A 14,332-nucleotide genomic window follows, 5' to 3' on the forward strand; every position below is an offset into this window, starting at 1 on the left:
AGACGTCACTTTCGGTAATAGCTGCGTTTTTAATGGTTGGTAGAATCCTGTAGAATCTTGGAGGTCGTTTTGTTCTCTTGTTTTCTGGCTTCATGTCGTAGAAATAGCCATATACAATAGTTTGAGGACTTATTTTGACATGTTTTGACTTAACATCCGCTAGTTGCCCCTCAGTCAACACTAAACAATCCAACAAAGCAAATTAACAAAACCTACAGTTAAAATCAGAGGCACAACGTAAAAATGGCAATGTTTGTGAACATTACGTTTACCGATACAGAATTAGTCATTAGTCTCTTTTGTTATATCCTCCAACATGGCCGCCGTGTCTTTGTTATTTCATTCTCTTGGTAATGATTGAAAACCAGCAATAGAGATGTACAACTCATAACCCTTGTTTTCCTTTCTCGTAGATAATCGTCTGTATTCCACTTTGCCTTGACTACATGGTAAGTAGTTTATGATATTTTTGAGATTGCAATAAGCCTTAAGCGAGATGACGTTTTACCCCCGACTCTATACCATAATAGTTTTTAAAATTCTTTCATATTAAAATTTTTGATTCCTTAGAGAATACAGGAACAATAGTCATAATTAAAGAACAAAAGCAGTGTGAAAAAGGATTATGGATTAGAGACGGGGGTATCTCGCTTCAGGCTTATTACTACCATCATCGTTGAAGTGCGACCCGCGAAGTTTGATGCCGTTCACAGTAGCATTTTAACGACTGCCAATCAAAGAACTGCAATAAAAAACATACCAAGCTTTACTCTATATGTTAGACCCCGTCCACACGTATCCGCAAACTTTTGTATCCGCAAATTTTTTTTAACGGATACGGGTTGCGTCCACACGTGTCCGCAAATTTTTGTGTCCGTATTTGCAAATTTTATGAAAACGGATACGTGTGGACAGTGAAAACGATTCGGATACGCTGCGTGTGGTCGCAAACATTTCGTATCCGCAAAAAATAATTTGCGGATACAAAAATTTCCGGATACGTGTGGACGGGGCCTTAGTGTCGAAGTTGGAGTAGAGAAAGCTCACTCCATATTTGGTATGATCAATTCCATATTTGGATTGTGAAGAAAAAGAAAAGGAAAAAAAAAAGAAAAGTATAAAAAAAGAAAAACTTTGGAAATCGAGGAAGTTTTGGAGAAAAGAGAAGGAGAGGTTCTCGTCAAATGGGAAGGATATACGGGGACGACCCTTGACCTGGCTGCTAAGCTCTTCCCTAGTCCTTTTTTCAAAGAGCGACACAGGGAAATACGACACTCAATGTTTGATATGCACTATATCGAGGGAGATTTCAAACTGAATTAAAGATTTTTAGTCTTATCCTCTAAACTCTTTAATTCAATTTATTAAATATTGTAAAGTCCTTCGTATGAGCTATACTGAATATACTGTATCCTTTTAATTATTCAGGGCAACCTTGTATACATTTCTGCCGACTTCTTAAGTGTTTAGCAATTTTCTTTTGTTTATTGTTGGATTATGGGCAATAGCTGACTCACAGCGCACTGATCCGTCCGTGATGGTGAGTACACCATGCTGAGTATCCCATCCCAGTCATCTTAGCCAAGGTGCTTGGTTCAATTTTTTATTCCGAGGGTTTTTTCCGGCCTTCCGGATTTTCCTCCCTCGTCCCAAATTAACCCTAACTAAACTGGTTAGAGCTGTGCCCCTGGGTCATACATGGACTGTATAGCTGGCGCCAAAGACAGCTTCACATGCTTTCCGTTCGACCCCCTTGATTTGCATCACTGCTGTCGGCTTTGCTAGTTGCCCCTCAGTCAACCGATTGTTTGCCCCCCAGTCAACTCCAAAAAGTCACGTGATTGTTAGTAAGAAATTAAACAATCCAACGAGTCTCCAATCAGCAAGGTAAATATTCACCATAATCACTGAGCCCGAGGCAGATAATTGTTTTCGCATAAATACACAGGTGATTCTTTCAAAAAAAAATAAGATAAAAGAAATTTTTTCCCCATTAACAGCAACAAAGCGGCTGGCCGCCATTTTGGATTTTCGCTTGAGGTGATTATCGTGCGATAGTGTGAGTTTCTTGACCAATCAGCGCGCGAGATTTTCTATAATCACCTGCATATTTTTACTAATAATATATATTATTACATTATCTCAATATATTTTGATTTTCCCTTTCAGTTTCTGTTGGTCATGATCTTCACTATCATCAGTGACATTGTTGCTATTGCTATCTATTATGACTCTAGATTGGGTGATTTACCAAACGGTCTGTACATCGCACATTCAATATGTATACTCCAAATTGTAAAACACTGTCGGGCTTGAAAAGGTTAAATTATGTTATGGGTAGCATGGGTGGCGTTCGCGTCGTCTTTCACCGCTGTGGGTCCAACGGGTCGGGTCGTTGGTTCGAGCCCTGCGGTCGCCACATGTGAATTGAGTTTGTTTGATGTGTTGTTCTCTCCTATGCTACGAGGGTTTTCTCCGGGTTCTCCGGTTTCCTCCCTCCGTAAAAATCAACATGTGAGTTGACCGTTGTGTGCATAGAATATTAAATGTAGTGGGTAGTGGGTGTGAGCGAAAAGTGTCCCCAATTAGAGCGAAAGCGCTAGAACGACTAGACACTTAAATAAAAGTGATTTTCATTTTTTATCAAAGCCGAGGGGTATTCTCTGTAGTCGATATCGTTTGATATCCGGCCTGGGTGTTTACATACAGACACATGCATGAAAAGTGACAAAATGCTTTTTTCAGTAACTTGAATCAATGGTCAAGAGCTGTAAAACGGCAATTATGCATAATATCAGCTTTATTACAGTTCCTATCATTATCACTACAATTGTTTGAAATAATTTTAGCTTCGCATGAATCTGCATGTGAAGAACTAAATAAACTTTTAATCCGAGCCCAGAATTCAAATTTGCAACGTTCGTTTCATTAATGTAAGCTTCAAAGCAAGATGGAAATCAAACTTCCAATAATGAAATGAATGTTTGAGCAGGTTTGACCCTTCTGTTTACCCAGAACGCCCTTCAGTCTTCGCTTTAAGATGATTTGACTGCTGCAACCCAACAACTTTTTTAAAATTTGGTGTATACAAAGAGTTTGTTTTTATTTCTTCAATTCCATTTCTTTTCATTTCCAGTAATTGAATTTATACATCATTTCGTTTTTCAGGGTCCACACTTAGATTCACTGCTGGGTATCCTTTGTTCATGGTGCTTAACTTTGACATTAAATGTTCATGCTAACAATTTTTCTTTTCAGTTGTTTTATCGTTTTCATCGTATTCATCTTGCAATAAAAAACATAACTTTATCAAATATAAGCCTGAAGCGAGATGACGTTTTACCCCCGTCTCTAGACCATAATCCTTTTCACACTGCTTTTGTTCTTTAATTATGACTATTGTTCCTGTATTCTCTAAGGAATCAAAAAATTTAATATGAAATTTTTTTAAAAGCTATTATGGTATAGAGTCGGGGGTAAAACGTCATCTCGCTTCAGGCTTATTGTGCAATGTTTTGACCTTCAACTAAAACAAGTTCTTTAATCAAAGCTAAGTATGGCTATTCTCAATCTTATCCTCAAGGTAAGCTATGTCAGTAGCAAAAACATTCGTCCTTCGTTTCCTCCTTCTTCCTTTCTTCGTTTCTTCCTTCTTTTTTCCTTCCTTCCTTCCCTCCCTCCCTCCCTCCCTCCTCCCTCATACCTTTCTATATTTTTTAGCCACTGTTCTGTATTTGCATTTTCTTGGATTTCCGAAATCGAGGCGGTGAAGTGGACACAAGATGGGCAGGTAAGCGATTATTCATTTTGTACTTCATATCTGAGCTAGACTTCGATATAAAATTATTAGAAAGACAAGCGCAAAAGGATTACATTTAAAACGGCTCAAGCTAACGCCCCTAGATTCCATTAATAGTATATGTTCATTATTTGAATATTGAAATTTATTATCCTTTCTGAGAATACAAAGAATTCGAAATTATCGTTTCAAAACTCGAATTCTGATTGGATTATGGCATATCCAATCAGAATTTCAAGTTTTGAGTCGGCTATTATTCTGATTTTATACTAATTTTGGAATTTTTTACAGAAAACCCTTACATCACTATTGCAGGACGAGATGGCGGCGAGAAGCCAGCTGGCGCACCACAGCCATAAGAAATAAGCTAGATCAAGATAAAGCATTGTACGCCATATTCATATCCGTGGAACATTGGGTGGGAGACTGGTGGTGATACTGGTTAGCCTTCTATCCCGGCCTCCAGTGTCAGTTGAGTCAGGGTTTTTTCCCCATTCTCGTTACCATATCCTCCTCGGTGTCTCGGCTTTGGAAAACCCTACAAACTCTTGCAATTTGATTGACTTTTAAGAAGAACGATAGATCTTCTAGATCTATTGGATAATCGATGTTTTTATTCGCTATTTGTAGATTTCACAAAGCCAAAGGCTTGTCCATGCTTGTCTTGCTAGCTTGTCTTGGAAAGAGTTCGAGCATGCGCCCTGAGGACGCGGTCGCAATATTCCTTGCTTCTGGTTGTAGGGTTTTCCAACGACAACCGAGGAGGATCTGGGAACGAGAATGGGGTTTTTCGCAGTCTTGGATGCGCGGGGAGTAGGGACGAGTTCCAAAACAGGAAAAAAATTACCAAATTGACTGAACTGAATCTGGAGGGGAAAAGGGACCGTGAATAGTCTCTTTTCGTCCAAGAAGCAAAATTATGGCTAAGAATTTGTTTTGCTCCCCAACTGTTTTACTTGTTTGTTTGAATGTTTCTTTCTCTGTTTGTTTCTTTTGTTTTTTTCCTTTTTTCTTTGTTTGTTTTTTTTTTCTTATTTCATGGCAATTGTCCTCGTTATCAAGTTCGTTACCAGGATAATAAAGAATTCTTCTGATTCTTTGACATCCTTCATGTGACATTGTTGTTAAAAATAGTATTGAAAACAAAAGAGGAAGGTTTATAATCTTAGAAACAGAAATTGGAGAAGATCCAGCTATTGTCGTAAATATTTATAATCCTAAAAACTTCTGACGTTAGCCAAAACATTTCTTTAAACGTTCATTACCAGTCTCCCACGGTTTTTTAAAGATATGAATTAGGTGGACAGATATTGGCACACGCCTTACTGATTTTTTTTTTTTTTAAAACTTACATAGTATAGTGATTATAATATAGGACAATATGTGGATTATACGATACGCTATAAAATAACAGTTAGAAATCTCGCGTTCTGATTGGTTGGGAGCGCTTGTTTTATACGGAAAGCACAGAGCACGCGCGCGCACTTTCAGTTTGCATCTTATCTTTGGGCGTCACCTTCCCGTCCCCAACCAGTAAGTCTCGGGTTTGATTTCACACAAACTCCGCATCACATACCTTGATTCAAGAGTTTTTCTTCAGTATTTCTCCCTCCAGAAAGCCTAGCACGCCAAAAAGGACGTTTGCATGATGGCGTCATTTGACTCCCACTACCGAGTTGCTTCGCCAATTTTTTTAAATTTTATTTAAATTTGTATTCCCTCATGAGAATAGTAAGACAATTGGTGCATATTAAACGAAAAAAAGAAAGTGTGCAAGGGAGTCTCGTAGTGAAGGTCAATGACGCGATCATGCAAACGTCCTATTGAAGGTTTTAAGAACATGTCTATTTTTCTATTATTTGTAATATTTGCCAATATATTCCAAAAATAAAATGTTTTGCTTTACTTGGTATATAAAATATTGTGAAATTCTAAAAAAAAAATGTCATTTATCACTAAATGAAAATAAAGAAAATTCGGAGTCCACGATTTTTTTAATTTTTCCAACAATGAGTTCATCAACATGCATGTTAGTGATCAATCACTATCTAGGGCGCCCTTCAGCAAAATAATAGAAAATAAGCCACGCCAAGTAATTAACTGAATCTTCAGTTATAAAATCGTTCAAAGGCCCCTATAGTATACTAATATAACTAACTTTCTGCGATGTTAATAACAACATACCTATGCAAGATTGTAAATGGATATTTGACCTCCGTTCACTTTCGGTCGCGAATAAACAGCTCAGAGGTATGTGAGAGGCGAGTGTACGCCTTTCACTTGCTTTCAGTTCGACCTCGTTGAGCCGTGCCACTGCTGTACTTGCGGTGGTGATAAGCGATAACAAGTTTTTTTTTTTTTTTTGTACTGCCGCTAGTTGATTCTTATACTTACAATCCGACCTCCTTGCCTCTTCTCTCATGTTGAATTTCCAGTTCCTCGTCAATTGTCCGCTCCATCATAGCCATATATGTGGTTAAGAAACACACCCTTCCCTACCACTTGTGCTTCTTTCAGTGGGAAAATGACAGAAGCACAAGTGGCAGAAACAGATATGTCATAAGGGTATTGAAGTATAAGTCCATCATGGGATCCAACATCCAAAACTTGCATCCTGGGACCCGTTAGGAAGATGTTGCTAGATTGATAAATCCACCATACTCTTAGTTTAACAAATTCACTATTACTACGAAGGAAACCTCAAAAAAACCGAATCGATGTAACTGTTGGATACGATTTCAAGGAAGTCAGTCATTCAAGAAAAGTGATCAACGAAAAAAAACCTTCACATTTTACCGAAGCCTGCAAGGAACAACCTCTTGGCTGATCCTAATTCACAGATTGAATTGGAATTTAGTGCGATAATAATTTAGTGTGTTGGGCTTTACGGAGGGAAGAAGAACGGAGAACCTGGTAAAAAGCCCTCGAATCATAAAGGGAAAGATCCAAAGCAAGACGAGTTACAAATAAGACAAAGCTAAAGCAAAGGAACGAGCTGCGATGTGACTACTTTTGTGGGCCGGATTTCATGGAACTTGAATGCCATCTTGTCGTAAATTTTACTATCAGTGTCCTCTTTCGCCAAGAAAATAATAAGAGCAGAATCTCCGAGAAAAGCATCTTTTCTTTGATCCATCCCTAAATTGTGAATCTAGAAATAGCATGAAACATCGTTCAAAAAAGACATCAATTGCCAGTGTCATCAGAGAAACTGCAAATGACTCTCTCCATCACCAGCAAGCAAGCTAATCCTTCACCTTAGTGATCTAAAAGACTTTGCTAACTAGCTTATATCGCAAATCCACTCCACCAAAAGGGATAGTACCTTGAGGTCAAAGTCAGCCACGTTTCAAGAGTTAGTTTTACCATTTAAGCTATTGTTCTGCTTTATTGAACGGCATCGTTTGATGTCTCAAGTGCACCTGTACGTCATGCAGGCAGTCTTATTTTTAGTCTTTAAAACCTACAATTCTTTTTGCAAGCTTGGGAAACGTTTTGTGTTGGATGAACAGGCTTTTGTAGTCATATTGTATTTAATACAATAAAAGAAACTGTAAAAGAAAAAATATTTGATCCTACTTTTTGGGAATTTTCGCGTGAGAAATCTTGGAGTAATCTTTTGTTATCGTAAAGTGCCCCAATTCAATTAAATAACAAAAACGATTCAATTAATAGGAATGATGAAACGATGTGACAGAAAACGATTTTACAGTGTGCATAAAGAACGTGGAGTCTCATAATTAAGGTTTTTAGTCATTTCAATAATCAAACGCCAAGAGGCACAATTACCAACCATCGCGGTGCCACCAAAAAGATATCAATTCATTTTCTCTAGTCAACGCACTGTACAACCAAATACCAATATCAATTAATAGCTGTTGATATAGTCTATGCCTAAGGGATTGATGAATCGTCTAATATGGGCTGATATTTATTGCTCGATTGGAAGCATACCACGCTCAATTAGACCTAAACTGTTATTGGTTGCTTGTTGGATATTGAGCACAGCATAGGAAATAGTAGTTCCTTCGTCGGAGATAAACTATAAGATAACAAAAGCTAGAAATCTAGACTATATGTAACCTATATATTGTAGCTAATAGCTGTCTTACTCAACTGGCAAATATATAGTGCTTTTCTTGTCGACTGAGGGAGATTTTGAACTCAATTAAACGGATCTTAATCCTCGATCTAACCTAAAATATTTAATGAAAATCTCCTCAAAATATAGTGGTTTTTTTTATTGCAAGTTTTTTATTTATTTATTTACTGCAGTTCTTTTATTGACCGTTGTTGAAATACTAGTCGGCAAACGAGACATGAAATTTCGCGGGTCGCACTTCAACGACAATGCCGGAAATGACAATGTTGTAACTGTAGTGTCTGATACAGTCTCTTTAGGGAAAGATGTGTAATAGCTATTGGGCTTTGTCTATAGTTTCTTTCTCGATCCTTAATTGATGCATTTTTTATTACCACTATATAGTGCTACAGTCTAACCCTACAGAATCTCTGATTGGTTCATACTGGAAGCCACTTAAAGGGTCACATGCAGCAATATGCGTTCTCTTCGAAATCTCCTTTTCCGATTTCTTGTTGCGCAATGATTCATCGCTCCATGCCCAGTGTTAAAAACACAATCGCACTAAAAGCGAAATGCTTAATATCGTACATCTCTATAGGGAGCAACTTCCTCTCAATGTCACATCTCTATGACAAAGTTGACCGAGCCCTGATAGCACGCGGTGTCATTATGCGAGACATTATTACTGCTAATATTGGTGCTCTGTTGGTAGACGGGAGAGGTGAATCTTAAAACTAGCTTTGTCGGAAGGCTTTCAGGGTTTCGCGACAGGAAGGGGGTTACGCTTGTGGATTTGAAATCAGTAAAAACGTGATGTCTACAGATGTGGCTGGCCTTATAGTGATGGTGACTAAGATTTACAAAAATATCACTTGGAAAAAGTCTTTTAGACTCTTGTGAAAGCATTTCTGAATCACTTAAACGTTACTAACTTAACTATACCATAGTCTGCTAACTCCATGGAAAGACATAGAATGATTCCATAAGTCTTTGTTTTCGCTTTTTTGTCGATACCACAACCCACAAAAGAGCGAAAACTACGACTTATGAAATCAGTTTAGAGAAAACTTTGGAACACGATTGATTTTTACTGGCATGTTTCTCATCCAATTTCCAAAACATATTCCTACACATTTTGATGAAAATGAATATGTATAAGGATGTCATCTTGTGCGGTACTACCTAAGGTGCACAAAACTAACGCCAAGACTAAGATCAGCCTAGAGGTCGTTACAGAGTTCGAGAACTGAATATGCTTGAAAGAATTATCGGTGACACACTAAGCTGAAGTCACATTCATAGCGGCTTCGTTGATGGATCAAAGACATTGGGGATTTCAGCAAGCGTATAAAATACTGAGTAAAATTCATTGGCTGAAGGAGTTCTTTCTAAAATAACAGCGGTATAAAGGCGAAAGTAGGATTTGTCTCTGCTAAATTCGAATGAAGTAAAACTATCTAAAAGGTATACAGCATCGTCACTGGAACACATATAGAATTTTAGGAACATGAAAAATGACAAACCATTCGCAAAAAAGTTGTTTAAATTTGTTAAATCCTGAAAATTTATAGCTTAAATTTCTGGCTCAACACAGAGAACCAACCCTAAAGTGAAAGCGATAAAAGTCCCCAAAATATTTTTTAAAAAGCTGGAACGCCCAACAATTTATCATTAACTTAATGTGTCTCTCAAATGATCGTATCTATAAACACCCCGCAAAATTAAACAGTCTTCCAGCAAATGCTTTCACTCGACGAAAAAATGGATTTGTCATGTAGGCAAACATATAGACAAATATATGGGCAAATATCATATTTGACTAATAGTAAACAATATTTGCCCAATGACTGTATATGATATGTACCTACACATTTATCCCATGGGCACAGATGGCAAAGTCCGTATGGCCCAGTAAAATCCCAAACGGCAAATATATAGCAGATATCATATCATCCATACATTTACCCGGTAGTAAATGTGAATGCTCATTTGATATGTGCACGTATTTGCCCAGCCCGTATATGTGTTTTATGTCTTACGTATACCCTGTGTTTCCCCAGGCCGTATATGTGATTCATGCCTTACATATACCCTGTATTTTCCCAGGCCGTATATGTGATTAATGCCTTACATTTACCCTGTCTTTGCCCAGGCCGTATATGTGATTAATGCCTTACATATACCCTGTATTTTCCCAGGCCGTATATGTGATTTATGCCTTACATATACCCTGTCTTTGCCCAGGCCGTATATGTGATTTATGCCTTACATATAACCTGTCTTTGCCCAGGCCGTATATGTGATTTATGCCTTACATATACCCTGTGTTTCCCCAGGCCGTATATGTGATTTATGCCTTACATATAACCTGTGTTTGCCCAGGCCGTATATGTGATTAATGCCTTACGTATACCCTGTCTTTGCCCAGGTCGTATATGTGATTAATGCCTTACATATACCCTGTCTTTGCCCAGGCGGTATATGTGATTAATGCCTTACATATACCCTGTATTTTTCCAGGCCGTATATGTGATTTATGCCTTACATATACCATGCGATATGCTCTGACCGTATATGTGATTAATGCCCCCTTAATGCCTCAGATGTACCAGCGCGTCTTAGCCATATTTGCTCAGTTGAATTATGCTCATCATATTTGCTAAATTTAACTATATTATCAGTCTTCAGCTATTGTCACTTATGGCAGGCCAAAAAAAATAGAAACGATATATGTCGTGACAAACCACCTCATACTTTAAACATAGCTAACCTATACTAAGAAGCAGGAAAAAAGACATAAATCATACTGAAAACATTTTTATTGTGAATTTCCTTTTCTTGACGACTGATTAACTATGAACAATTTGTTAACTACAACTAATTGAAAATGCTAGTTCTGTAAATTAATTACAGGTGTTTGTTTCATCTTGTGACAGAATTTGTGAAAGGAGATCATAATATATTTAGTTGTCAATCGATCTGTGGCTTATGTACGATTCTTTTAGATATTCTGTAGTAGTACACTTCATTTATAACTGCAAAAACTTAATTAAGGACACCGAACGTGGTTGGGTTTCTACGAGTTTTATGAATTAAATCTTGTGTCACTGTTCCTTCCTGTCCTCCGTTCCTTTGGCCTGATTTCTAGGGTTTTCCTTCTTCTTTCGATTATTTGAACATTATACTTGTTTACTTTAAGAAATCCAAAGGTCAATAGGCTTAAATAGCCGCTGCTATAACCGTTTGACCTTTGGATTTCTTCAAGTAAACGAGGATAAACGTTCAAGTAATCGAAAGAAGAACGAAAACCCTAGAAATCAGGCCAAAGGAACGGAGGAACAGTGACACAAGATTTAATTCATAAAACTCGTAGAAACCCCAACCACGTTCGGTGTACCCAGTGCCCTTGATTTGATAAAAACCTTTAGGCTCTCAATGCCCATTCGGGACCTCCAGATGGCCTTGGGCGTCTTGACGGCTCCCCGATTTTCCGCTTCAAAAGCATGGTGAGACTGCGCTCCTGACAGCCTCCTTTTTGCCTTTCGGTCCATGCTTTCCATGAACTGATTAGCTAGGGGGCTTCTCCATGGCAGAGGGTGTTTTATTAAAACTTTACTCTGCTTAGTAGGGCCCCCTTCGTTATTAGAGCCACTGTCCGCTGTAAATCGTCATCAGCCTGGTCATCCGCCTCTGACAATCGACTCCTCTGATGACATATACTCCAGTTTCATAATTGCCTTGACTTTCTCTTTGTCCCCTGGTGATAGCGAGGTTGACAAGTCCGCTGCCTTGGATCTGGATTTTAGGAGCTAAAAGAAAAAAGAAAAAAAACCACCGTCAGTCAAAGTTCTTATTAACAAAGTCATAATCGTTGCAAATTCAGTTTACCCACATTTTGTTTTCTTTGTGTTTTCCGCTGCATCTTTTGATGCCTTCCAAGGGCCCCTGAACGCTCTCTTTTGTTTCTCTTTCTTCTCGTCAGAAAGTGACTTTTAAGGGCAGCTGAAATTATATCAAGTACCCATATATTAAAACTTGAGACAAAATTTGTTAGAAATTTTGGCATTTGGCCGACAATTACTCCTCTAGCATCCATTTGTTTTTGCTTTGTTTTGTTTTGTTTCGTTTTTTTTCTTTTTTTTTCTTTTTTTCCATGTTATTTTATTTCAAACTGCTTCCCCTCCCTTCGGCATTTGAATATTTCTAAAAGGATTTCGTTACCCCCTCCCCCCCCCCCCCGACCACCACCACCCTTTGTCCTCACCCCTCCCCCCCGGGTTAACTTTGATAGGTGCATAAGGCCTTTCGCACTTCGTAATATAAAATACATAAATACCTTCTAACTCGACGGCAGAGACATCCTTATGAACATTCAGAACTCTATCCCTTATTGCGTTATTAATATGTTCGTTGACGTCATCTCTGAAACTAATTAGGAAATGCCATATTTGAGTGGTAAGTGGAAACTTAATATGGGAAAGAAACTATGGATGATTCAGACAAGATCATTTTTATTAAATTTTCATACTTACGCTTTAGTAAAATCCCATATAAGAGGGTTTTCTTCCCTGTCCCGTAATTTCTTTGCTACCAAGCGTACTTCAGACTGTAATAACATAATATAATTCATTAAATCATAAGATGTACCTTAAGTTATTCTTAGACATAGTAATAATGTTTTCATTATTTGTATGGCTGTGATTGTATAATATTGGGAAAAAAAATCGAAATCAAATCAATTCCTTTACAAAAAGGAAATTATCATTATCATTCAGTGTCTTGTTATTGGAATCAATAATAAAGTTTGGTAGCATTAACCACTACCATGGCGGGTTTCCGCCAATTTTAGCATTGCAATAAATTATACCGCTGCATAATTATACCAACTACTCTTCGCGCCAAGAATTCCCAGTAAAATTATCAATAAAATAGCTTTGCTGTTTTTAAATATTGCCACTTTACTTACTGCAACAGCCTTTGAGACAGTAATCTTGGTCTTGCTGTTGTCCTTGTTCTGCTGGCTTTCTTTTAAGGGCGGCTAGTATTTGGCGGTTTTGTGCTTGCAGTTCTTTAAAACTGTTTCACAATCGTTTTCGAATTTGAAGAAATTTCTTCTTCTTTTCGCTGTCGGGGTCAACGTTCTCATTCTCGCTTGTTGCTTGCAATAGGGCGATTTCTGTGTTCTCTTAGGCACATCCTCGTTACCACCAGGGACAGAGGGAATAAGTATGTTAAGCCTTTGAGAATTGGCGCCATTTTCAGTATGTCTACTGGTACTGCTTGTACTGGTAGTTGCAGTAACAGAATGGATTGGCATTGGGCGTCCCTGGTAAGGGTGTAGATGTTCTTCCCATTTTTTGAGGTCGCGACGAATGACGCAATTTATAAGCAAAGATATAGAATGTGCGGGAAACTAGATGACCGACAGAGTTTTGTTTTACCTGTTTTGTGACCAAAAATGCGAATGAACGAATAAGCACATCCACCGAACAAATCTACCCCCTACCCCCTCAGAAGGGTATCACTGCGTATCACGTGACTTGTGATGACATATACGTTCATATAAGAAGTCTAATAATAAAAAACGGAATAACTGTCTTATAAAAATGCGAAGTTGTATCCAGGATTCATGTGGTTATAATATATGTCGCCCTATTTCTAAAGCTATTTGCTCCATTTATAAGTTATGAAATTTTTTTTCTAACCTTTCTGCAGCCGCTAGATTCACGAATAGCATTTCATCTTGAATAAACTTTCCTAGACAACATCAGCTTCTGCTCAAAAGACTCTAGCTAACTAACATCGTACCATTATCTGCCGCCAACAGTGGGCCCAGCTCTAAGGAAAAGGGCGCGGGTAATAAAGATCCGGCGTGCTTTTTGTCCAGTGGCATGTGGTTTTGTTGATGGACGTGGACTTTATTACGCTGGAATATGTGCTGTTGTAGCCATTCAAAGTGCTTGGATTTTGAGTATTATCCCAATGATACACACCGTCTTTTTAATTTCATATAGTTCTGGAAAACAAAATGTCTCTTCTGCGATGTCAAAGCGTTATCATTGCTTTCATTGTAACGAAGATTTACATTACAGAGTATTTTGGGCCGTCACAAAGAAGAAATTTAATGATCCTTTAACAAATCCATGCAATTACGAGCGGAATGACGGGACGAAGACGCAAATGATAGGTATTTTCACTCAGCGGGAGATTTGACGGTGCCAAGACGACACTTGCTGTCTAATGTACTACAGCGAGATATATAAGTTTGTGGTGGACCGAAAACTGTATCAAGAGGGGCACGTCTCTGATGGTGCCAACTACCCTAACCAAGCCATCAAGTGACGTAATTCTTACCAGCTACTTCACAAAAAGGTATTGATGTTATACGTTTATTGATGATTAATATATAATCTTTAAAATGTTAAGTCAAACTGCATAGATAAACAAAA

General features: G+C 38.0%; 2 protein-coding genes across 2 annotated transcripts; one reads left to right on the top strand and one right to left on the bottom strand.

The window, feature by feature from the left end:
• Positions 1-430: 430 nt before the first annotated feature.
• LOC116306175 (type-1 angiotensin II receptor-associated protein) lies at positions 431-5,704 on the top strand. Its single transcript, XM_031716226.2, has 7 exons — positions 431-449; positions 1,429-1,540; positions 2,170-2,257; positions 3,169-3,193; positions 3,556-3,583; positions 3,721-3,790; positions 4,091-5,704. The coding sequence occupies exons 2-7, from the start codon at positions 1,538-1,540 to the stop codon at positions 4,156-4,158; spliced, it is 282 nt and encodes a 93-aa protein (XP_031572086.2). The 5' UTR covers positions 431-449; positions 1,429-1,537; the 3' UTR covers positions 4,159-5,704.
• A 5,859-nt stretch (positions 5,705-11,563) lies between these two features.
• Positions 11,564-12,503, bottom strand: LOC148904224 (uncharacterized). Its single transcript, XM_089025552.1, has 4 exons — positions 12,416-12,503; positions 12,220-12,311; positions 11,776-11,885; positions 11,564-11,692 (listed from the first exon to the last, which is right to left on the bottom strand). Exons 1-4 carry the CDS (start codon positions 12,499-12,501, stop codon positions 11,564-11,566), a joined length of 417 nt encoding a protein of 138 aa, XP_088881678.1. The 5' UTR covers positions 12,502-12,503.
• Positions 12,504-14,332: the final 1,829 nt, after the last annotated feature.

Source organism: Actinia tenebrosa, unplaced genomic scaffold (genome assembly GCF_029948245.1).
Source record: "Actinia tenebrosa isolate PJP-AT-01 unplaced genomic scaffold, QUT_ActTen_1.0 utg78045__unscaffolded, whole genome shotgun sequence".
NCBI classification, from domain to species: domain Eukaryota; kingdom Metazoa; phylum Cnidaria; class Anthozoa; order Actiniaria; family Actiniidae; genus Actinia; species Actinia tenebrosa.